The sequence below is a fragment of the Triplophysa rosa genome, linkage group LG2 (assembly GCF_024868665.1).
Source record: "Triplophysa rosa linkage group LG2, Trosa_1v2, whole genome shotgun sequence".
Lineage (NCBI taxonomy): Eukaryota > Metazoa > Chordata > Actinopteri > Cypriniformes > Nemacheilidae > Triplophysa > Triplophysa rosa.
The window spans coordinates 3,429,085-3,456,200 of record NC_079891.1 but is presented as its reverse complement, the minus strand read 5'-3'; the positions used below and the strand labels follow the sequence as shown (position 1 = coordinate 3,456,200).

Sequence of the window (27,116 nt, the reverse complement as noted above, 5' to 3'; positions counted from 1 at the left end):
ATAGATATTTTTTGACACATTTAGAAACGCAAGTTTTAATACTCTTACTAGTTTAATTTGTCCATTAATAACATCCAAAAGTGGACAGACAAGACAAAATGTTATCTTTTCTGTTTGACAATAGTGTTGAAAAAGATAATAAAATGACATTATTGAACAATTTTTCAATAGCATAATAAAACGTTCACGTCCCTGGGACATAAAAGTGGCCACAGTTGAAGAACAACCATCATAACATACATCGCCTGAAGACACGGTTGATGTTTTCTCTGTGTGGCGAAATCTAAAGATGCAATCTCAAAATCGAATTCCAGAATTCTGAATATGGTGCACACGTGGCATTCAGAAGAGCTGAAGAGACAGAAGCTGGAGGGAAGCTATCGGTCCCGACGCTTTATCTGCTTTAACCTGTCCCACTAAGCTCTTTATCTTTCTCTGACACAGTCACAATGAAATATCATCTCATTTTTAAATCTCACCGGTAAATAGCACCTATCTGTTTCTTTAGCTCAAAGAGTCAAAATCAAAAGAATATTAACATTATTGAAAGAAAAAATGCTCGGCTGTACCAAAAACAATATCGTTTCTCCTGGCAGATTCTCACACTTCTTGCTTTAAGAATGTGGGAATAGTTAGAACAATGTGACAAAGGCTTTTTTGAGAAGACGCTGTGGTCAGTGAGGTTTATATTGGCCTATTCGCAGGACGTGGATGGTCTGTGAGAATGAAATGACTTACACATGCCCCCTCAAAAAACAGCTTGTTGGGCTCAGATTGGCAGGCTCTCTGTATAAGCTCCGGTTCTCAGGGCAGCACGCCAGCCATGCAGTCCCATCTGCGACTGAGCAAACGTGTGTGTTCTTGTGTGTCCCTGCGTGTTCGCAACCTAAAGGTGAGGCGGTGTGCGATCTTATTCCAGGAAGACACTGAGAGAACAGTCATGACAGGGTTCTACTGTCCCGATCTATAGTCGAGAAAGACTGAAGTTGATGTACTGTTGTCAAGCATCGAATCAGCAAGGAACTTTTAAGGCTGGTAAAAAAATGACCAAGGCAAGCACCACTATTTCTTTTGCTCATCACTATTCAGTTTAAATGGATTTCTATAGAACTTTCAGATAAATCGTAGGACATGCAACGAATCATGTCTGACTATATTTAGAATCGTGAAAACCATCATTCATTAATCACTGAATTTGACGCATGTCATTTAGACAATGGTCAGATCCTCCAGGTCCTAATGCCTGCCCTCACTGGCCCCTGTACTCCTTGGAGCAGCTCTCTCCGTACCGCCCATCCAGCAGTTCATATCTGTCCATCTCAGTGCAAACACGTGTAGCCAAGTGTGTCGGATAGCGCTGGCTCAGTCTCACAGGTGGCTTACAGAGAGAGAGCTTTCTCTTGGAGCTGAACAGACGCTTATCTGATTGTCTCATTCACTGTAGTCTTGTAGTTGAAAGCGATAACGTTTCAGTTTCAGGGACCAGTTTCTCATGGCCTGGAATCACGATGAATCTCACACACATTGGAGCCGCTTTGTACCTGTGCAAATCTGGCAAATTAAACAAAGAACATGATGTTTATTTGGGTATGCAATTCTGAACAGGTGCATCACTATGGGCTGTATGGAGTTAAATAGGTCTGCAGAATTGTGCAGAAAGCTTATAAAAGTAATTTAAAGAATGTCATGGATTAAAGTACCATGCACCATAAGAAAGAAAAAACGCGTACGAGAATCTCAATTTTTTCTTCTAAACATCAATGTGATTAAATTGAGATCAAACAGAAACTTTTGCAAATGTCTCGATTAGTTTTAGAAGAGATCTCAAAAATGTCACAAACTGAGCTCAGATGTGTCAAGTCTGCAATCAAAAGTCAACATTATTGAAGATCTCGATATGAACTCAAACATTTCTCATCAAATTTACCCAAATCCAGATTATTTGTTTCTGTTTTTATTTCTAAAAGGCTAAAATGACTAAAATGATACTTTATACAACTAGTAACTCCATTAAATCTCCTAAAATGGGAGCTAAGAAAGCAAACCGTCAGCAATAAAATTGTACTTTGCAGTTGTACCGTGGTACTTTTTGGTTAGTGGTCCAGAACTTTAGACAAAATTTCCCAGCATTACAAAAACAGGCGAAGGGAACAAGATTTATGTCAGACATGAAGTCAAGCTTGTCAGAACATTTTTCCAATGACCACTTTGTCTTATGGCTGATATATAGCCTCTGTCAGTTGAAGATAAAAGGTTGTTTACAGGGATTCTCCCTGGAACTAAGACTGAATCATTAATCGGGTTGTTTCTGAAGAAAACCCAGAGGGGCAACGTGAATCATGAATATTTAAGATAACTCGGTGGCTGCCTCTGCTTTTTCCACCGGACAGAAAATGCAAATGCTGGTGCATCGAGATCATCACATTCTTCTCTCTATGTCCTGTTTATCCATATTTCATTTCAGGATGTCGTTGCGATTTGTCATGAAATTATTTGTTTGTAGTGGATTGGATTTGAAAGATTGTGTGAACTGGGATTAAACCTGAGCTGGAAATCTCAGAATGAAATACGGTTTGGTTTTAAGAGGTTTTTATTGGAAGTGATAGCTTTTTGGAAGATGAGTTATTGTTTTTTATCATTGTGCCCACTTGTTTTTGCCTGATAGAGTGGTATGTTTTCTTCAGTAGTGATACTCTGAATGTGTCACATTTTTAAGATTTCAGTGGTCTGTCCAAACAGTTTCCTAAACGTTTTCCTCATTATCGCCATCTCTGTTTGAGCACAAAATTGCAGGGTACTTTACATAATTACCTTTTCAGTTGACGTCAAACTCACATTTATTGTAATAAGCTTACTGTTGTGAATCGGAGTAAGGAAGGAAGACACAGAATTGAATGTACTTCTCAATAACTGATTTGTGTTCATTTCTTGCCTAAAATGTTACGTATTGCAGCTTTATTGGAATAGTAAGTGGAAAGCACAGTGTTTTATCGGTTGCGCATTAGTACATTAGATTGAGGAAGAGATAGTGGAAAACGGTGAGAGACAGGACCTTCCTAAGCACAGATGGATTTCTCAGCACCACTGAGTGATTGAACTCGTACCAGTGTTTTAGAAAAACCGAAGGAAACGCAAAGGAGAAAATAGGTGCTCCCTGAAGTGTCAGATTAAACGCATTAGCCAGGGTTTGATTTACCCTCTGTTGATTGAACGTAGGAAGCCACAAAACCACTCTCAGCTGGAGAGATGCTTCCTCTGTATTCAAATGATCCTGCAGCCCTGCCGAGCACACGGTAAATTGGAAATCGAAGTCTTTGTGTGCATTTATGACTGATTCACTCCTCTTTTAGCTCAAGTGTTTTGTTTTGCACCTGTTTATTGAGGGTAGTTCATAACAGTCATGGGAGTCATCGAGTGCTCGCGTTGTATCAGTAATTACCCACAACCAGGCTTTTGCCGGTGCTTGTAGTGGTGTTTGCAAGAGAAAACATTTCTAAATGTGCTTATACATAGGGTTAAGGAGGGATTTAAACATAGCCATAACTTATACTACGAAGTTTTGCTGTGTTACTTATGTACGTCAAATTATGCCGGAGAATGCAATATAAAAAGCAACAGATTTAAAAAGAGAAATGAATTAAAGAAGCATTAAAGGTGCAGTGAACTAGGACCACAATTTTAACCCGAGCTTTTGTTATATAAGAGGGAATCGTATTCAAGCGAACATTCTGTAAGTGTCAGATCTGAAAACGCCCTTATTACTGAAATAACAACTGTTATTGACACGTGGCTCAGCGAACGGCAGATCCTGGAATGCACCTATCTATGGTAGGTTGAACACCGCCTCCACAGAAGAATATCAACGCCTACTTCTCGAGCCCCGCCCACTGGTTCGCGCATGACAGTACTGAACACAAGCTGCACGGAACCAGATAGAGCGAGTGTGTAAGCATCATGCCGTTAAAGATCGCAAAATATTGTGCTGTGGAAGAACACAGTCGCTGCATAACCTTCCTTCGGATTCCGACAGTAGGAATGCGTGGTTGAAGTTCATTTTTAAAGACGTTCCAGCTCACGTGGGGAAAACATTGAGCGTTTGTTCGCTTCATTTCAACGCGGATTCCTTGAACAAATCTTTGCGGAAAGACTAAAATTAAAAAGCAGTGCTGTGCCGTCAATATTGGATCCGATAGGAATGGCGCAGCAATCTTATGGGAGTAAAACATATTTGTACTATGCGTCACTATTGCTTTGTTAGAGATCGCTTGATATGCCCTGATAGTATTACCTGGGGACCTCTAGTCATTTGTAATAATTGTAATCGGCATCTCTGTGATTTGGCGGCCTCATATATCATTTTTCAAGGTTTTATCCACCGTTTGCGAATAATGGAGGCTGTTTTGAAGTGTTTTGATATTATTTCTGGTGCTAGGTCATATCCATATCTTCCAACACTGTCGTTTTGGCCGGGAGTCTACCGTTTGTTTATTTATCTTGAAAACTATAACATTTGAGACCCGCGATCGCGGGTCTTAAATGCTGACATGTACGGTCATATATCACTAAACACCATACAACTATAGGCTATACAAACTATACGCAAAGCCTTGCCATCACATCCGGGAATTAATTCCGTAAATTTGAGTAAAATCACGTTGCGTAACGTTACGTGTCTAACCAAATTCACAGAAGGCTCCAACTAAGTCAACTACGCAAGCTGCTATCCAATCATAGCAGTGGGCGTTTACTCCCAAGTCTTCTATGCGGCCCGCCCTTAAAAACTGAGCGTTTCTCCTGCCGGCCTCAAAACCAGGGTAGAAAATAGCCTATTACTTATTGATTTTGATGTTTTCGAATGTAAAAACCACGCAAACGTCATAAGTAAACATCAGACAATAGTAGAAAACAATAAAAACGGCCAGTTCACGGCACCTTTAAATGGTGTTTGCCTCTCTATCGCCATCTCTGTTTAAAATATAAAACTGCAGGTTACTTTTAGGGTTGGGTTTCCTTTGAATGTTATAAATTCTGTGTGTATCGATTCTGATTCTTATAGATTCCCAGTTGTAAAAATGAAGTAAAACATTTAGATATTAACCTGTATGGTCATTTAGCCTGCTTGACTGGTTTGCAAAAATATATATATTTATGAGCATTATGAGCGTTTTGTGTATATATGCACAGCAACTATGTTTTGTCTGATTTATTACAATTTGTTTTACCATAGGTTAACTACAAACACCATGATTAAACTGTAGTTACTATATTGAAACTATGGTAAATTTGTGGGAACTGTTCTTTACTACAAATAGCCTACCATAGTAACATAAAATATGGTTAATTTTCATAAGGGCTTTCACTGGTATATCAGCAGATTACAAGTTAACAAATGTACGTTTCTGAAAATGTGCACACAGGAATTGATAAGAGGAACTGAAATTTTTATTTTATATCAAGTATCCGATTCCTAACCTTTTGATTCCAATTCCAGAATTGGAATTCATTTTCGATTCCCAAGCCTAGTTACCAGTGCTTGAAGTGGGAAAAAAAGGTTCCGGTACTCTCTTGTGCACATTGCCATATGCAAATTATTACCACGTTTGAAATTTCTAGAATGAAAAAACAGTATTTGGACATTGCTGGTACAACATACAGTATTTATTTACTAAAGGAACCATTCTCCAAACAACTTATTTAATAATGTTAAATACAAATTTGACCCAAAAGTCAATTCATTACTTACAGTATATGATACTAGTTCTGCAGTCTGTTGAATTCTTCTGTTAATTAAATCCATCACATACAGTACACAGTCATATTTTAGGCCTTATATGCTATAAACATATACAGTATGTTACGTTTTTAGGCATGTCATTTAAAATCTCATTGTACTGTGTATAATGACAATAAAGGCTTTCAATTCAATTCAATGTTAAGTGGAACAAACATTACATTATGTGACAAAGTGAAGGTACGCTAAAGATTAAAATAGAGAAGTGCATACCGGCCCACTTCAAGCACTCCTAGTTACTTTACATACGCATCTTTACGTGTGTTAATGACGTCAAACTGACATTTCCTGTAAAATCGTTCCCGACAGCTCTACTTATAAACTATTATTATAAGCAGTGTTGGGTGTAACTAGTTACTAAGTAATTAGTTACTGTAATTTAATTACTTTTCCCTTGAAAAAGTAAAGTAAGGGATTACTCTTATTTTTCTGTAATTTAATTACAGTTACTTCTTATGTAATTGAACTAAATACTGTATAATATATTCAATAGTGGAAGTGACATCAAAATTATAAGTCTAACTTTAAAATGTATGCTTTAATGTATCCTTCTCACATTTGTATACTTTGGTCAGTTAACAAGAATAATTTATGTAGTTATTTATTATCTATTTGAATGAATTAAATAAGCCGTTTCATGTCTATCCTTGAATCAATTCTAATTAAGGTTGATGTAGGACTTATTACTAAGTAATTAGTAATAAGTAATTAAATACTTTTTGGAGAGAGTAATTTGTACAGTAATCTAATTACACCATTGAATATGTAATTAGTAACTAGTAATTAATTACTTTTTCAGAGTAATTTACCCAACACTGATTATAAGCATACCGTTGCGAATCAGATTAAGGTGAGTTTTCCAAAAATTGATATTTTATGTACTTGGTCAGTAAATGTTTTTTGTTTATTTTTATCTCACAAAACGTACAGATTTTCAGCTTTAAGCAAATCATTTATTGAATAAACCACAGTTGAAGAAAATTGGTTGGAAAAAGTTTTTGATGAAATCTCGAATCGTGAAGCTCTGTGTTACATTGTGATAAAGCCAACGCTTTGCTCAGCCTTCCCATCATCCCTCATTCACAGACTAATCATGTGTCTGCTTTGCCTCTCACTGTCTCATTAACCATAAGCATGTTTCGCTAAAATACGTTCAGCTGAGGCTCATCCCTTTGTTTATTTCCCACCCTTGATTTATATTTCAGTGAGTAGGTGTATATGTCGACTGAATAAACTCTTCGTTTGGCGGTATTTATACAGCGGCTGACTCTAGATTATTGTGTTTACGTGAGAAGGCGAGATCATTTTTTTAATTGACTCTGAGACCGTCTACAGTAAAAGCGCAGAACTCGTTATTCAAAGGAAGGAGATTTGTGACCTATTTCAAGTTTACCGTTCTAAAAACAGCTTGTGAAGAAAAGATTTAAGCTGCATGCATGCTGTCAGCGTGCGGTCATCTTTGGAAGAAACCGCAAGTTCTCTTGCTCAAAATAGTAGCGCTGATGTTTTCCATTCGTTTCCTGTATAAATGCAGGCATCTGATGTGACAATACACAGTTTGTGTGTCTAATGAGCCTCCTACACACTCTGTTTATGACTTGGGAAATTGGCCTTCTGTTTTCTGGAAACGTGTGTGCGTTTTTGGAGGATCTATGTGAATGTTGCTACCTGTGCCCACAAGTTGTATAGCCCTGTGGGCTGTAAGATGTTGGCAGGGAACCAGACGTGTGTGTGTTTTTGTGTGTGGTGTGTCAAAAGAGAGACACACACGCGTGTTTGCACATCGCTGGACGTCAGCTGCATCATTTGTTTCAGACTCATACTCTGTCACATAGATAGGGTGAGAAAACCAGATTAAACTCCACGTAAAGCTGCCCGGCTCGGGCTTCCTGCCAGATCTTTGAAAGAAAACAATCTCTCTGCTCGGTTGTGTCACACGCACACATTCATTCATCGCTTTCATGTGTTCTCGTACAGAAACGCGTGTGACCGTTGCAGGGCCGGTTCGGGTTCGCCGAAAGAATTCCTGGCGTGACTCCAAGCTGACAAATGTTGAAATGCGTGTACAGTTTCAGCGCTCGTGTTAACGTAACTCCTCTGATCTTTTGTCGGCGTGGTTTCGCATTGTCATTGAAACTGTAAACCAGTGCTTTGCCATTTCGCTTAAAAATGTACTTCATAATTGACTGATGGAGAGCAAAATGTGAGTATTGAATGTATTTAAACACTGTATTCCATATGATGCGAGTGAGCAAGGATTGAATCTCTCAGGCTTCAAAAGGAGGATCAGTGGATTAGAAAAGTGGCGCACCAAAAATTAACCCCAGAAATCCTTGCGATCTGGATCAACCAATTCAATGAAAACTGATTATACATGAACGCAAATGACAAATTGCTACTATTCTTATAAATTCTCAATGGTTGCTAGGTCGATCACTAGGTATTTTCATTCATTTTGAAATCTCATGGCTCCACACGGCTTTAAATGAAAAGCTTTTGAATCAAATCAATTCTAAATGTAATTGACTAATTTGGCTTGTTAACTGAGTTCCAGTCAAACCTGTCATCATGCCTAGTTAGGGCACGTGGCAATAAAATGAACGATTAATAATGATGTATTGTATTTTAGTACATGATTTTAGTTAAAATATTTGTTGATTGATGTCTTTCAATTAATTTACTGTAGTGATCGTTTAAGTATAAGTTCAAATATAGTTTAATATTAATATAGTTGACGCACCGAGTTTCTTCATATGAACACATTTTGGTCGTGCTCCAAAGACAGAAACCTGTTTTCTTTGTTAGGAACATTTCCCAGACAAGCCCTCCAAAAAAAAAACACGAAATCATTTTGCAAACGTTTTCTTAACACACAGAGTGACGAATGCCTTTCACAGAGCGTGTGAGAAAATAAACCAGCGTGGGGCTGATGTTTCAAAACAATATTTGCTCTGACACTCTGACGTCGGGTTTTCCTGAGATGTGCACTGTTGCGGCCGCGTGCATATGAAAATTATAATTGTTTACGTTTCGACCAAGGTCTTGTAGCTGTAGAATAAAAATACAGGATAAGTCATTTAGACCGTCTGTGTTTTGTCAGCACGCCTTTCCTGAAGTCCACAGTATATACTGTCAACAGGAAAACGCTGTACAGTATGTGCACAAATGGAAGAACGAACAGATGTGCGTAAGGGTGCAAGACTTGAAATACAAACAGCAGACTTTGTATTAAAATCTCTGACACATTTCTTTCTTTTCGTCCCACAGACTCCTCTGGTCAGCTCTTGTCATCCCCTCTGAACTCCTCCATGGGTCATCGGGGTATCGGCAGTCACTCTCTCCACCCTCCACTGCTCAGCCCCTCCGCCGTGAGCTCCAGCCCGGGTCAGCTTCACTCGCCCATCAGCACCCTCAGCTCGCCCATCAACGGCCTGCCCTCACCCTTCCCCGTCATCAGCTCGCCCATGGGTCACCCTTCCATGAGCGGCGGCCCGTCCTCCAACAGCATGGCCTTCAGACCGAGCCTCAGTCCGCAGGTATGACATCACTGTCCTCAAAAGCATATGCTTCAGTAATGAACAGATTCACCTTGAATTGATGCGGGTGCTTCAGTTTTATAGTGTGCACTTTCTTCTTTCTGAGGAAGTTGATCGATATGTTTTCAGTGTGTACTTGGACTGAGCGTATCGCACTTGAATTTTCATGCTGAATTGGCTAAACTGACACAAGCTTAATCTAAAGTCATCTGGAAATTGAATATCTATTTTAAAAAGAGTCTGCCTGTGCACTTCTTGCTCAAACGCGTGGTTAAATCTTTGCTCTATACATTTCATCAATCAGACAGTTCAGTGGCGTATAGAAAAAATAGGTTTTAATGAGATTTTCTGGCATGCCTCCATGAGACACGATCATGTGATCGTTCACAGAACATTTATTTTAATCTGCAGTGGTGCCAGAGACCGTCTGCATATGATTTTTAAATAACACGCTGCTCAAAAAGCAGTTTCTTCGTTTAGACATTGAAGGTCTTTTTAAGGAGATAAACCATTTTGATTAGATAAACCGTACGGTGCACAGAGACACACACTAGCTGTTTATCTGCAGTGTTTACTTATTGAAATCAGAGTTCAGTGATGTTTAAAAAATGTGTTTGAAATGAGTTTATCGTGCACAATATTGTATGCACAGAATATCTAATCAGTTCACCATCCATATGCTTTACGAGTGGATTATATTTAATAATGCATAGCTGCTGAAGCAGCGTTTCATTGGTGGAAAATGGAACTGCTTGTAAAGTTTTTGTGGTGCAATTGGATTGCTGCTAAATCCACCTCAATATGAGCAGATTTTTTGAGACATCATTCAAGAAGTATTATTGTTTTCAAGTAAAGTAATTCCATTTTTTTCTTTGCATTTGCTTTCCAAGAAATATTTTATATCCACATGGGTATAAATAATAGATCATTAGAAAATTATAGAAAATTGGGGCCGGATTTACTAACAGCTTGCAGCGACGCAAATGCCTTTCTTGGCGTAAAAAAACTACTGCGGTATTTACTAAAGACACAAATGGGGGTGTGCACAGATGTTTTTGCGACTGACCTTATTGCGCATGCATTTGTAGGAGTTTCCTCTTCAGACGCAAACTTTATGGGAGGAGAGTATTTAAATGAGGGGCAGTTGTGGGCTAATGGTTAGAGAGTCGGACTCATGACCAGAAGGTTGCCGGTTCGATTCCCAGGGCCGGTGGGTAACAACTGAGGTGCCCTTGAGCAAGGCACCTTACCCCTACTTGCTCCCTGGACGCTGTAGTGATAGCTGCCCACTGCTCCGGGGGTACGTGTGTTCACTACTCTCTGGATGGGTTAAATGCAGAGGTCACATTTCGTTGCCTTGTACATGTGCAATGACAATAAATTGAATCTATCTAATCTAAATGAATGATTTACTAAGGTTTGCGCTTGTCATTGTACTGGTATTTGCGGCTTTATTTAACTCTCCCAAAAAAACACCTTAAACCCTGCGCTAGTGATGCGCGGATGAGCTCTTACGTCACCGGAATCCTCTGTTAAAAATCTGGTCAAAATGATCAGTAATTAATTATGAATTTATTTTGGTTGTAGTCAGCACAATACATATTTTTCTGGTGAAAGATTTTCATCCCAAATATTAGGCAGAACACCAAAATGCTGTGGCACTTACTATTTCTTTGTTTTTAAACACTGTAATTGAAGTCTGTTCATGAAAAAGTGAACTTTATAGAAGTACAAATTAATTTTTTATTTGTAGTGACTATGCTGGCAATGGGGAGATTAAATGTATAAGTGAAGGAAATAAAAATAAATGTAAGGAATATTCTCACATGACAAGATAGCACTTTGAATTCAATAAAGCTTAATTGATTTCTCTCTAGTTAAATAATAAATCAATTGAAAGAAAGATCATAAGCAAATGTCCGCCTTTGAGCAAGAGAGATTAGCTCTAGTTATCTTTTACTTGTTGGATAAATGAACATTTAATTATTCTGCGTGAGAATATTTAAGCTCTACACTTGAGTAATCTTGCTGAAGTGCTGTCATATAATGTTGTGATATAGTGAGTGATTGATTATTTTCTAAATGGCTGCAATCTGATTGGCCTGCAGTAACATGAACACAGTATTAATGCAATCTTTAAGTAAAATTCCATTTCAGTTCAATCAGTTTATTTGTCACATACACAGTTTTACACATGACACAACTCCCAATGAAACGTAGGTCAAACACAAGGTACGTGGGCAAAACATGGGTAAATAATTGTGAGATATATAAAAAATATTGAATGTTTAATATTAATAATTAATACTTGATCATAATAAAATATTATACTTATTAATAATATTATATATCCTGTAACAATAATAATAATCATAATAGTAATTCTTTATTTTAGTAATATTATTAAGAATAAATAAAAAAAATAATTTAAAAAGTCCTGATTTCCTTGTAGTGTTTCCTTAGGGTGTCATAGCTTGAAAGCAAAACATTTAATTATTAAGTAAGACCCTGACTGTAAGGACCCAGCTAGTCTTTACTGTCTACCAAAACAAATAATAATACACAATTATACATAATGCAAAGAACATTTTTGATGTGTGTAAACATTCTTTGAAAATATAATATTGATTTCATTACTATTGACTGTACACTAAGGGCATGTCAAAGAATGCATTTAATGTTTAGGAAGCCAACACATGTAGTGTCCATAAATCATCAATTTCAGTACTTTAAATAAAAATAGTAAAACCGTATCTATAATAAGTAGAAGGAGCGCAATGGCATGTGATGGCTTTATTAGTTCAGCAGTAATTAATATAACTGATTGAATAAATGTTTTGATTTCTCTTCATTGCACTGGTGTTTGTAAAAACATTGCATGTGTGTGTTTGCATTACACATCATTAATGTATAACTTTAAATCTCTACAGATAAGCAGCAAGGATTTGACTCAGACTTTGGCACAGTGAAATCACTGACTGCTTGCCAGACTCACATTTAGTGTAACTCGGATCATATCAAATCACACCCTTTTATAAAGACATTTTATCATAAAAGAGACATACAGTGAGGGAAATAAGTATTTGATCCCCTGCTGATTTTGTAAGTTTGCCTACTTACAAACAAATGAAGGGTCTATAATTTTTATGGTGGGTTTATTTTAACTGATAGACACAGAATATTAAAAAAAATCAGGGGAAAAAAATGTTATATAAAGGTTATAAATTGATTTGCATTTCAGTCAGTGAAATAAGTATTTGATCCCCTACCAACTAGCAAGTATTCTGGCTCCACAGATTGGTTATGTGCCTATATGGACCACAGATTAGTCCTGTCACTTTAAGAAAGTACTCCTAAATCAGCTTGTTATGTATATAAAAGATGCCTGCCAACAGAATCTGTATCTTCCAGTTCAACCTCTCCAACACCATGGTCCAGACCAAATAGGTTTTAAAGGATGTCAGCGACAAGATTGGAGACCTGCACAAACCTTGAATAGGCTACAGACAGAAGCTTGGTGAGAAGGAGACAACTGTTGGTGTGATTATTTGGAAATAGAAGATATACTAAATAACTATCAAATGCCCTTGTTCTGGATCTCCCTGCAATATTTCCCCAATGGGGTAAAGATGATCATGAGAAATGTTAAAGATCAGCCCAGAACTACACGGAAGAAGCCTGTTAATGATTTCAAGACAGTTGGGACCACAGTTAGCAAGCAAAACATTGGTAACACATTGGTAACACGCTATGCCACAGTAGACTGAAATCCTGAAGCACCCGCAAGGTCCTCCTGCCCAAGAAGGCCCGCCTGGCTCGTCTTAAGTTTGACAATGAACATAAAAATGATTCAGAAAAGGCTTTGGCGAAAGTGCTGGCACTGCTGTGAGACCAAAATGGACTCCTGTGTTTGGAGGGAGAGAAATGCTGACTATGAGCCCAAGAACATCATGTCTACAGAGAAGCACAGTGTTGGAAACATTCTGCTTTAGGGCTTTTTCTCTGCTACAGGTATACAGGATGACTTCACCGCATTGAGGGGCTGAGGGACGGGCCCATGTACCGTAAAATCTTGGACGAGAACCTCCTCCCCTTAACTAGGTCACTGAAGATGGGTCATGGATGAGCCTTTAACATGACAAAGACGCAAAACATATTGCCAAGACAACCAAATAGTGGCTTAAGGAGAAGCACATTAAATGTCCTAGCCAGTCTCTAGACCCTAGTCCTATAGAACCTCTGTGAAGGAGGCTAAAACTCCAATTTGCCGAGCGACAGCCAAGAAACCTTAAAGATTGACAGAGGAGTGGACTAAATGTATCCGGACACATGTGCAAACCTGGTGACCAACTATCAGAAATGTCTGACCTCTGTGCTTGCCAACAAGGGTTTCTCCACAAAGTACAAAGTTATGTTTTGCTTGGGGATCAAATACTTATTTCACTGACTGAAATGCAAATCAATTTATAACCTTTATATAACATTTTTTTCCCCTGGTTTTTTTTTTAATATTCTGTGTCTATCAGTTAAAATAAACCCACCATAAAAATTATAGACCCTTCATTTGTTTGTAAGTAGGCAAACTTACAAAATCAGCAGGGGATCAAATACTTATTTCCCTCACTGTATTTATAAGAGACATTTTATCAGACCTACAGTGTAGCAGATGGCACCGTACATGAGAATTAAAACACAAACTCTACTCAATATGAACACATTATTGTGAAGAGTTTTCCTAAAACTTTATTCCCTCGTAACGCCTGTCCTACGGTAGTAAACTGCTCAGTCGTTACCGTTGTTACCCCCAAAGAAACCTAGTTCCCATTAAAATCAAGTTTAGCTTGGCATAAAAACAACAGACCCTAGTCCGCAACAGGCTTCATATCAAGGGGGGGTGTCTTTATATTAATGGTGCTGCCTTGTGGGCTCAAGGGGTAAGGTGTCTTCGAGGTGCCCCGGCCCCCATTCATCCTCATTAGCCCTGTCAGAGTGCTTGATCTCTGACCGCATGTTGTCAAACACGGCCTTAGTGTGCCACATGGGGTTTCTGTGTTTTATTGGCATGCTAAATGGGTTCAATGAAGCCCGGTTGGGGCCTGGTCAGGGTTCGAACGCACGGGAAATGAGCTGGCCGATTAAAATCCGCAGCTTGGCCATGTGGCATGTGTCAGAATAACTTTTTTAACACCCAGACCTAGTCCTCATATACACACAGGCATGCAAATGTCTAATTAGTTTCTATATTTGACTGTGTACCACGAACCATTTATTTGGCCTTTAACTGAGATGTGTCTTGCTTTGGGGAGATATTCATGATCTGCTCCCAGCCTTCTGGTCTAGAGACAAACAGACCTAAAAAACCCAGAGGCATATTGCGTTACTGGTTTACCCAAAATAGTGGGGATGCATGCATAGCTAGATAGATTATGCCTCACGTAGCAAAACACAAAAGGCCACGTCGCATTAAAACAAAAGCAGACGGTAGAACAGGTTGAACTATATATGTCATGGTTCTGTCCCACCTTGTCTTGCTTTTCTTGACCTAGTGGCAGAATCATGACAGAACCTCATGTTTTGTGTGGGGAGAGACATATTATTGTTGTCTTGACATAATATGCACTCTCTCTGGTCTCGTCTATGGCCCCGCCCCTCTTGTGCCCTCGTTTAGCTTCCCGTCTGTGTCTCACTGCCCATTGTTATCTCCCTTGTTAGTTACCCTTTAAAATGCCCTCGTGTCTGTTGTCCTGTGCTCGTTTGTGCTACGTTGGTCGTCGTGCTATTACCCTGTTTGCCGTGCAACTGTCTTGTGAGTCACCCCATCGTGGGTGTTTTGTTTTGTCCCCCTTGTAAATAAAGTCTTGTCTTTCGTACCACCGCTGCCCTGCACTTGGGTTTTCTTGCTCGCTGTCACACCTCTGTCGTGACAGCTTTGTGACAATATGTGCATGTATGTGCAGGTGTATGAGTGTTTTCAAACATACGGACAGGTGTGTTCATAATGGTATGTTTATGGGTTTTTTTGTGCCTAACAAGAGAAATGCCACTCCTTTTCGAACACTCACAATTGCTTTACTAGTTCTTTTGTTTTCCTGTATGCGTACTAAGCTATCACGCTACACGCCCACAGTCTGCCATTAAATTGAATTTAGGTTTGATGTATACTGAATACAGTGAGCTGATCTCATTAAAAAGATCTAGGTTGCGTTTTTATGCACAGTACTCGCTTTCTACCTATAAGACAGGTAGAGTTCAGGTTTTAAAGTTTTACGTTCCGAAAGGGTAAAAAAAATAGTCTGTATATATAGTAAGATGTCATATATACTACACAGGCCTGTCCACATCAGTGGTGTAGTCGGGGCCATACGCACGTATACGCCGTATGCGTAAAGACTGCAATCGTCTTTAAAAAAATACGCTTTTGTTCCTATAATTTACACATTCATAAATATATACATACTGTACCTACATTAACAATGTTTTGCTTATAAGTAAGTTAATGATCATGACAGAACGACAGTATTTTACTGGGTTTTAACTGTGAGTTGTGTAGTTGAAGTGGTTTAACCAGAGAAAATGATTCATAATTTATCGGCTATAATTTATCGGCCTAAATTTGATTATGGTCCGATACCGATAACACTCAAAATTACAATTTTTTGGCCGATACCGATATGGCCGATAATTTATCGTGCATCCCTAATATATATTAATAAATGGCGTATTTAACTGTAATAAATATCATGTTACTAGAAAAACAACACACTGACTTCTATCTTTTCTGGCCGTTTGGGCTAATGGGTAATGTTGTATAGTATAGTACACCACCTTTTTTGTTAGGACTACACCACTGGTCGACCTGTGTGTGGGCATGCGTACTAACACAAACATTTGTACACGTCATGCATTTAACAATAACACAAAATGATGTGTGGTTCAAAATAGTTAAAGGTGATTCATTTGCATTCCGATTTGTTTTTGTTCAACTCTAACCAAAGAAAACCACAGCGAACATTCTTTTCTTCGTAATGTTTCCTTTAGACGCGTCTGTCGGCCCCTCATCCATCATTGCACTTTTTGTGACTTCAGTCATGGGTAGTTAAGAATAAATGTGTGACTGACGTTCTTACACAAGCCATTGTGATGTGAAATTACATGAAAACGGCAGGCATGAAGAATCTTTTCACGTTTGTGTGAGTTGAGTTTGTTTGCACAGAGATGCATTTTGAACATGTAGATGTAATATTGAATTGCATTAGCAGCTTTTAATGGTCTGATTTCTGCGTTTATTTATTTAGCTCAGCTCGCCCATGAATGCTATCAGTAGTTCGGAGGACATGAAACCCCCTCTGGGTCTGAACGGGGTGATGAAGTTCCCGGCGCAGCCCATGGGCACGTCCCTCTCCCTCACCAAACACATCTGTGCCATCTGCGGCGACCGCTCATCAGGTAATTTGCATACACACACATACAAATACAAGATAATTTATACAAGGTTGCCGCTTTCAGAATTATCACATTCATAACTGCCCAAAATTAAAATATAATAACTTTTTAATGTTCTATGAAGAATCATCCCTTCTCTATTTATTGGGTATTATTGCTTCTGGTTTGTGCATTTTAATTCATCCTCTCAAAACAAGTATCTTTTTTTGGCACATCCATAATGCATGCAGTGCAATGTATATTTCCCTCATCTTAATAGAAAGCATGTTAGACTGATATTTTTCTCATGTCTGGACATAGCAAAAGGGCTTTGGGAAAATATAAACAGATGGTTCAATATGTTGGTAATAAATACATTCTCCGAGAGTTTATATTGCAAGTTTTGACTGCGAGTGTCACATCCATAACGCTGGAACAGCCCAGTAAATATTATTGCACCTCACCACATTATTTATAGTCAATATTGCATTTTAAAAGAGCAAATGTGCATTGTGAAAAAAAGATCACTACTTTTCCCCATAACAGAGTTGAACTTTTGATCTTGATGAGGTCGGTGTAAGTGCAAACATAACAAAATACTGATAAAGACTCTTAGACAAACTCCCATCTGTTTGAACTGAGACATTGACAATGTCATTACTTCAAAATAATGTCAGAAGGACAACAAAATTACTTTTAAAGGGAAAATTTCACAGCATAACAGGGTTGAATCTGTTGCAAGGTGTGCAGGGACAAATGATGACATATGCAGAAAATGTGCGAAGCGTTATAGAAAGAAACTAAAGACAATCAAAGTATTTTATTTTAAGTAAAAGCTCAATTTTGATTGTTTCTGGGTTTTTTTACATTTACATTTCTTGTGTCTTATGCAATAAGGTCAAATAATGTTTAATTTACCGGATATTATCAACCAATTATTATAACTACCTTTCGTGAAAATTGCCTTCCAACAGATGTGAAAGTCGCTTTCATTTTTATTTATTTTGTTGTATATTTTTGTGTTTATGTATTTTGACAGTGTTGAGTGGGATGAACAAAATGGCTAATATTTATTGAAACGTGTGACACAGGTAAACACTACGGGGTGTACAGCTGTGAAGGCTGTAAGGGATTTTTTAAGAGAACGGTGAGGAAGGACTTGACGTACACGTGCCGGGACAGCAAAGACTGTTTGATCGACAAGCGCCAACGCAACCGCTGTCAGTACTGCCGATATCAGAAGTGTTTAGCCATGGGAATGAAGAGAGAGGGTGAGCTGATTCTTCATTTCACTGATCGATTGGGGTATAAACCCACGTCACTGAGTTCAACAATGTAAACAGTCTTAGTTTTCATGAATGAGCTGGTCATTTCAACAACGTTAATGCATTTCCATCAACTGTAGGAGAAACGATTTTGATATGAAGTAGATTTATGATTCCCCCCAGCACACACACACAGATTGTGGAAACCTGACAAGCTGCTTTCTCAAGTCTCTCACGCGCTCTCGTTCTGAGGACAATAAGGCTAAAATAACTTCGCCTCGCCTCGCCTCTCGCTGACTCCTGGAGTAAAGCTCCATCCTTCAGCTGACCTCTACGGCATTCTGCCGCCTTCGCTGGAGAATTCCCCTCATGGTCATGGTTTCTGTTAAACAGAGAGAGAAAGAGTCGTAAAACAGGGCTTTTACAGACCACAGTGAACTGACTGTGTGGTTTCAACCTGGCTTCGCCCCTCGGCCAGACCCAACAAACATACAACACACACCAATACATTGTCATAATGATTTACGCATGCGCGCTCACACACATACACGGGGTACGTCTGCATAACTAATCAGTTGAGCGAGCGTTTTAGAGGGACAGTTTTATTGCCTGTGACTTTGACTGAATAGTAGCTTGTTCAGCGCGCTCGGTTATGTTCCCATTGGACGATACCCAAATAAAATATACATATTTTATAAAGCAGAATATATATTACTTTTTACGTTGCTTAAAACTTAGGTTGACCTCTAACTTTATTAACCATCCTTGATGTGATGTTGTTGAATAATGGGCCGTACGTACATGTAGTTTAATGAAAAACAGCCCGAGCTGTTTTGGTGGAAACGTGTAGCTTAAGAAGCAAAAATCAAAACCAGCTGTGAGGTTATATTGTTTTGTTGGCTTGACAAAGCCAATTTACTGATCTTCTGTTTATGCTGGCTAAGCATGCTTGTAATAGACTAAAACATGCCAGCTTCATGCTAAAACATGTTAGCTTTGTGTTAGAGTTATTATAGTTTTGTTTTTTTATTACTATTTTGAATTACCTTTTATTTTTATATTTTTAGTAGGGCTGTCAAACGATTAATCACAATTAATCGCATCCAAAATAAAAGTTTGTGTTTACACAAACTGCGTACTGCGTGCTGTTCGTCTGTGTACTGTCCTTATTTATTTTTTATTTATAAACACATACACATACTGTCATGAACGTGGGTGAGAGACACGGATACACGGACAGAGGACCCAAGTGCAGACAGGGTAAGGGGTAAACTAGACTTTTAACAATAATAACAAAATACAAAACAAAGACCCACGTGGGAGTACATAACAAAACAGGGGAACAAGAACAAGACTAACTAAACTAACAAGACTAGACTAATAACACATCATATAGCAACACAATAAACTAGACTTACTAACACGACAGGAACTCACCCACACGACAAACACAACACAGTGCAATGATCCGACACAAGACAGAGAACACAGGGGCATTAAATTAGGGGACAAATCAAAGGGGAGCAGGTGTGGGGCATGAACTAATTAACAGTCAAAAGCGAGAAGACGAAAGGGCGGGAACAGAGACGCAACACCGGAGAGTGGAAGGCCAACAGGGTCAAAACGCCTCTCTCCACATAAAACAAGGGATCCTGCCGTGATTCTGATACAAGATCAAGACAGACATGACAAGATGAGGCAGAATCACGACACATACATGCATATATTTAAGAAAAATATAAAAATTAATAAACATTTATATATAATTTTAATTATAAGTGAATATAAATAAATACATGTAAAATAATACATTTCCTAAATATGTATAGTACATGTATGTGTATGTTAATAAATACACAATTAATATGCACAGTTCACAGGCATATGTTATTAAAAACACAAACTTTTATTCTGGATGCGATTAATCACGATTAATCGTTTGACAGCCTTAATTTTTAGTTTTCTTGTTGATTTTAAAAACATTTTGTTAGAGTTGTTATAGTTGTATTGTAGTTTTAGTAATAATTTGCATTATTTTATTTTTTTATTATTACTTTTAGCTATTTTATTATGTGCTTCTGTCAGTTTCTTTATTTTTTTATGTTGCTATTAGTTTAGATTTATTTTCATTTTAGTTTATTTTCAATGTATTACGCATATTTCAGTTTTATTCCTAAGGCAAAATTTCAATAAACAGAAATGTTTTAATAGGTGTAGTTTTAGCAAACTATAATAACCTTAAAACTGCCAGCTTCATGCTAAAACCAACTAGCAACATGCAAACATAATTTGTTTAATCATAAAACATGCAAACATAATGTTAAAACCATAGATATATATAAACTAGATGCCGCATTCGAGCGCTCCAGACACATAGACGTGTGATGGCAGATCTGGGGACGGTCCACTGATGTCACTCACAGTTTAAAATGACACAACACTGCACAGCCCTGGCTGTGAAATCCACGGGGATTCAAACTCCAGAAAAATGGGATACCCTTTCGTTGTTGTCATGTGTTAGTTTAGCAAATATAATGTTTGAGTTTACACAAGAGTAAATATGTTTAAATTAGGGCTGTGAAACGATTAATCGTGATTAATCGCATCCAGAATAAAAGTTTGTGTTTATGTAATTTATGTCGGTATACTGTGTTAATTAATTTTGTATTTATGAACACATACACATAAATGCATTTATTTTAGAAAAACATAAAATATAACAATAACTAAACGTTTATTTAGAATTTAAATGATTGGTAAATATAAATTGATACATTTAAATATTTCCTAAACATATAGACAAGTATGTGTATGTTTTGTGTTTATAAATACAAAATTAATATGCACTGTACACAGATATATATAATGTAAACACAAACTTTTATTCTGGAAGCGATTAATCGTGATTAATCGTTTCACAGCCCTAGTTTAAATATGTTTATAGTTGGAAACGCCCAGTCAGCTTGCTGTTGAGTGTTCACGGAACGACTTGGCAGAGTTGCCAGATCTTTGTAATAAAATCAGTCATCAGTAGCCTAATGTCCCTAGTCCAAATAACAGAACTTAACTTTCATTAATAAAATCATCTTAAGATTGACAGCTAAATAACAAAATCCTTCCACTCTTAACCTCCAGAAAAAAATCCTGCAACAGCAGTTTAAAAGTAGCCCAATTCCACGGGAAAACGCAGACTTGGCAACACAGACCGACTCCGTTCCAATATGGTGGGCGACCTACGTATAGCAGTCCATCGAAACAGCTGCTAATGCGGCATCGTTATATATATATCTATGCTTAAAACATGCTAGCGTCATGCTAAAACATTCTAGAATAATGTTGAAACATGTAAACAACATGCTAATGCATTTTAAACTTGATACCATGATGTGAACTTGATACCATGATGTTAGAAAATGTCAAACCTAAAGCATCCGGGCCTGACCTTGTCAAACCAATATAGAAATTGTCCTCAAACTTTACTATCTAGCTTTACAGGTACCGGCTGCACATGCTTACGGTTCTAATTTTATACGTACACAGTAAAATCGCCAGTGTTAAAAAAGGTCAAATTAACACTCGCGGTATATATATAATTCACACTCTCTAAGTGTGGATTATATAAACACTGTGAGAGTTAATTTGACCCTTTTTAACACTGGCGATTTTGCTGTGTACAGCAGTTCAGGAGGAACGACAGCGGGGAAAGGAGAGGAGCGAGGGCGATTTCGGCAGCTGTGCCAACGAGGACATGCCCGTGGAGAAGATTCTGGAAGCCGAACTGGCAGTGGAACCAAAGACTGAAACCTACGTGGAGGCCAACCTGACTATGCCTGCCAACTCTGTAAGCCAATCTCTGTCCGAATCACACTCTATCATACAGTGACATTCAGCTTATGGAGAACATTTGGCTCATCTGAAATGGGCCGCTTTAGAGTTATACCTCACAATTGCACCTCGGCGAGTACAGTCGTTTGATGAATGTCAAGACCAAAGAGAGCTTCCAACTTTCCTCCAGACATAAAGAAAGGGGGTAACCTTATAAAAAGGATTCAGACTGTCCGGGAAAGAAGTAGCGAGTAGTTCTGTTTGTGAATGTTAAAGGCTATTTTTAAGATCAGCCTTCAAGTTGCTCCCAGTGGATGGGTGGATTCCTCTACACAGCTATGCGCTTTGACATTGAAGGACTCCGTACAGACCCCTTGAGAGGGGACATACTGCAGAAGATGCACATTGTCGTGCCATTAGATAAGAGCCTCGGGCTAGTCCATTAACCATGTCAGCCGTACACATGGAGGCTAGTGTTCTATACAAATATAAAAATATATACCCATGTGTTCTTGGTTGTGTGCAGCTGTACGCTCTAAATCAGATGGAGGTCAAGGAGAAAGAAGCACATGCTTTGTCTTCCCTGCTTTGTTTACAGATTGTTTGTTCGCCCCAGACTTTTAATGCCCTTACAAAAAGAAGTTTATACAAGTGTGCTGTTAGTATACTTCTTTTAAAGGGCATTTACACAAGACTAACTTTTGATGCGTTTTGGTTGTCCGTTTACACGACAACGACATTTTGGGGGACTGAAAACCCAGACTTTTGAAAATGAGTCTCAAAGTGCAAGTTTTCCGCTGTTTTCTGATAATGATGACGTCATACACATGCGTATTCCGTGTTCAGTCTGTAGGCGAGTATTCCCAAAACAATAATGGCGGCCTCCAGTAGTGAGTGTTTGTGACATACTTATTAATGTTTCTCCAGTAAAAAGTAGATTTACTGCACCACTAAGACCAGCGGATACACATTATTTACATGCACCAAACTTTAAACACACATACACTCCAACAAAAGATTGACTGGGTTTGCGTATGTGCGTAGGCACGTAGTGTTTCTTTATAGACCGTTTCATCGGACATGCACGCCTGGCCCCCAGTTAACTTCCGGTTTGTGTTTGGCGAGTGTCTAATAATATAACTATTTATATTTAATATTAATTTGCATTATTACTGTATAATAATTGTATTAAATAAACGATTTGTTGAATTTTGTTGTATGTTAATTTTATTAAATAAACAATTTACTGAATGGGTCCTGTAGTTTGGTCACATTTAAAGAAACCGTGTGGTACATTGACATCTAGCGGTTGAGCTTGGTATCGCGTGCAGTCTAAATTCAAAATATTGAAGAGACAAGTTTAGCTAAGTAACGGTTCGGTTTCTTTTGATTGTTATCAGAAATAATCTACAGGCACTCTATTGTTTGTGAATGTGTATCGGTAGTTCAGTTGGGGTAACAAAAGTGCGCATGCGCAGTAACATTTGTTTATGTTGTTAAGATGAAACCGTCTATAAAGAGACATCGCTATCGCCTGGGGTGCGCAATACAGCGCTTTTACCTTCTTTTTTTGCAATCCATGAAAACGCAGATTGTTTTGACAACGGTGTCGTGTGTATGTGAAACTTTTATAAAACGCAAAGGTAAAACTTTTCCGAGCATAATGAGGGGTGGCAACCTAAACACGTAAATCTTCATTTTCGCAGTTGCATTGTCAGGATTAGGAATATTATAGATTCCTGATTATTGATCCCTATTATAGTCTGGCTCAGATATTTTTCTGATTAGCATTTCTGAAAAATAGTTTCATTTAACTTTTACCTTCTTTTTTTGCAATCCATGAAAATGCTAATTGTTTTGACAACGGTGTCATGTGTATGTGAAACTTTTATAAAATGCTAAGGTAAAACTTTTCCGTTTTCTACTAGGCTTGTTGCGATAGTCGGTGTCACCGGTGATACACGGTGTCCACCCGTCTACCGATTACATCACTTGTCCACAGCAACATGACCCCCATTTTGTTGTAATAAATCACTTGGTTTAGTTAAAGACCAAACTACAGTTGCGCGCCTGAGCGCGGCTGCTGCATTCAGCATAAACGGAACAAGTGTCGCAGCAAAGATCAGCAGCAGGAGTCAGATTTTATTCATCGTGAGGATAATGAAGTGCAGGGGCGTGTCCAGGATTTTATACATGGGGTGGCAAAGGGGGACAAGAGTATAATGAGGGGTGGCAACCTAAACACATAAATCTTCATTTTCGCAGTTGCATTGTCAGGATTAGGAATATTATAGATTCCTGATTATTGATCCCTATTATAGTCTGGCTCAGATATTTTTTCTGATTAGCATTTCTGAAAAATAGTTTCATTTAACTTTTACCTGTTTTTGCCTACATTAAAAATGCAGAGGGTTTAGGTGATGATTTTGATGATGACTTCTTTCTTACAATAGTAAAGGAATAAATAGTGTTCACATAAATTGTTCAGGGAAAAGGTGAATTCTCCCCTTGGAGGATTTGTACGTTGTTTCAAAACAGTTTTACAAAGGTCACAAAATAGTGCCTTAAAAACTCTCTAGTAAACTATCTATTCTGTTTCCCAGCACAATTCAATCCAAACTATTATATAGTATATTATATTGTTGTTTCTGAAAGACAACTGCAGAAACTTATAGGCCTAACTACTTAGTTAATTGCTGATCATAGCTGTTTAAACAATTTTGAATTTGATCTAAAATCCTGATAGAAAATTATTATTCATTTTCCAGGCTACATCATATGTATAAAAACAGACACTATATGTATAAAGAATAATGATGAATATATACACAAACGTGCAGTCGAGTAAAGCTGTTTATGACAGACGGATCTCTCGAGGTCAGATAGTCTTCACTTCCTAGCATGCACTGCTGCGGCTCTTTCTTGTCCAGCAGCGCACTCTTTATTTACTTTAAACGGATGTGATAGTTTTATCTTGTACAGCTGACACTTTGTGGCGTCATTTGTATGTCGAATTAGCGGCTAACAGCTTTAATGCTACACAACACTAGAACTTTAACTTTACACTTTGCCTTACGCAGTGATTTAAATAAAGAAATAGGTTATGCGAGAATGCGCTTTCATACTGAACTCGCCGAGGTAGAGAGAAGGAAAGAGATCGCATTTAGAACTGTCTTTCTCTCTATGACAGATAAACTTTACAGTTAATCCCTGGGTCAGAAGCATCGGAACAGTGGGGCGCGTTCCACATGGATCACAGTTCAACCTGTGATCAGTCTGCTCAAACGCCGACAGACACTATCAGAATATTAGCAATTTGTGATTTTGAGCAAAAATAACCAAAAACCTAATCCAAAAATTGTTTGTACATTAGTACCCAAGTCGTGACTGTATGGTCAGTTGGGATGGCAACTGAGGTGACAAAGCTCATTTTCAGGGTGGCAGCTGCCCCCCGGTGCCACCCCTGTGGACACGCCACTGGTGCTGACCAACAAGATGATGGCGGAGGCTTTTCTGTCAGAGAACATGCAATAGAATATGTGAGCAGTCATCAAGAGCCAGTTAAGTTTTAATTTGATTTTTGTTCGAATTTTCAAAAGCCAGTGTTTTGCCATTTATTTAACATAAACATAACGTTTCGTATTCCTTTCTTATTCGTTAATAATACCAAAAAAAATGGCTTGATAAAAGATCATATCTTTTATATTTATTTCTGTCATGACAACTCTCGGAGTGTTTAGCATGATAGTGTGCATGACATATAATGTATTTGGTCTTGGCGGAATAGATCTGCAACGCTGCTGCGGCGGAGCAAGTAAGGAGACTTGCTACTGCCAATATATCCACAACATGCACAACGTGTGCATATAAGGAATGCTGCTGCTGCACATATAACATATGAATAAACCACAGCTTACGTGGTCCTTGTAGCAGATCTATACCGGAGGAGCTGGGGAAGGAGGAGGGTTCTGAAATGCGCTGCACTGTTGCAACAATCACTAGCATCATACATTATAAAAACTACTAAATTGGCAGTTTACTGAGAGTATACTTCAAAGTTTACTTTCATACACAAAAAATGTGGAAAGAAAAACGTAGTTGTATAAACTAGCTTTGTAGTTTTACACCTAAAGTAAGAAGTTACTTTGTTACATACCACATGTAACATGTAATGCATACCACATTAAGTTTACTTAAAATATACTTGAAGTGTACTTATTTTCGCACTGAGATGAAGGCAGTGTTTCAAAGATGTTGTGTTTCGATATATTCTATGACAACAACAAAACATGCAGAGTGGGCATCACGAGCACTTGTTCTGATTGGTCCTGAGCTGCGGCTGGAGAGTTTGGGTTTCTCAGGAAGTTCCTTTACCTCATAGTGACCCGCAACAAAAGTTAAACAGGAAATTAAAAGATTCCATCGGGGGAAAGTGACAGAAATGACATCCACAAGAGAAGACTAACCACCACCGCTCTCATTTCCATGTAGATGGCGTTCACTTCATATTTAACTCAATGACTTGATAGCACATGGCCTTTTGTTAAGATCTTAAGTTTGCTCTCCATTTTTATTCATAACTGTGTTTGAGAAGGAATTAAGATCATGTGATCATCAGATTAGTTTGCTTATGTTGCGTTTTCCTCTCTCTCTTTTTCTGTCTCTGTCTCTCTCTCTGCAGCCAAACGACCCTGTAACTAACATCTGTCAGGCAGCTGACAAGCAGCTCTTTACCTTAGTGGAATGGGCAAAGCGGATACCTACCTTTTCTGACCTCCCATTGGACGATCAAGTCATCCTCCTGCGAGCAGGTGCGTCAGTATAAACACAGACTTCTGTTTGATTCCAGCAGACATCAATCTGATGCCGAGCGTTTGCATCGCATCAATTCTTCCAGCTCTGGAGTTACATCTGAAAACAACATCGGCTAATAATATGAGCATGTTCACGGTTATGCGGCATTACAGTCTATTCTAGAAGCATTTATATGGATCCAGAGATTCATTTGAAGCAGGCTTAGACCGAAGCATCGATTAAAGAAGAAATTCCATCTCATTAGCTCGTAGTGAGAGTCTTTATTCTGTTAAAGGACTTTGCACATACAGTCCGAAATTTTCGTATGCGTTTTTCGTATTTGGCTCTTGTTTGTACGGTGTCTCTGAATTGTTAAAAAAGGCCACTCAAAATGCTTAACGGATGCGAAAAACGCAGAAAATCGAATTTTTTTATGACGGACGAAAATATCGGAGGCAGTGTGTAAATGTGATTGACACAATG

At 38.3% G+C, this 27,116-nt stretch overlaps 1 protein-coding gene across 4 annotated transcripts in view; it reads left to right on the top strand.

The window, feature by feature from the left end:
- rxrab (retinoid x receptor, alpha b) overlaps positions 1-27,116 on the top strand; it is a 52,206-nt gene that overhangs the window by 17,781 nt on the left and 7,309 nt on the right. For 3 of the 4 annotated variants that reach the window (XM_057356142.1, XM_057356116.1, XM_057356133.1), the window contains 5 exons: positions 9,059-9,327; positions 16,623-16,773; positions 17,841-18,020; positions 21,692-21,855; positions 26,521-26,650. In XM_057356142.1, coding sequence (XP_057212125.1) covers positions 9,059-9,327; positions 16,623-16,773; positions 17,841-18,020; positions 21,692-21,855; positions 26,521-26,650 — 894 coding nt within the window. The remainder of the gene's footprint in view (positions 1-9,058; positions 9,328-16,622; positions 16,774-17,840; positions 18,021-21,691; positions 21,856-26,520; positions 26,651-27,116) is intronic. The other variant, XM_057356124.1, reaches the window with a different exon arrangement.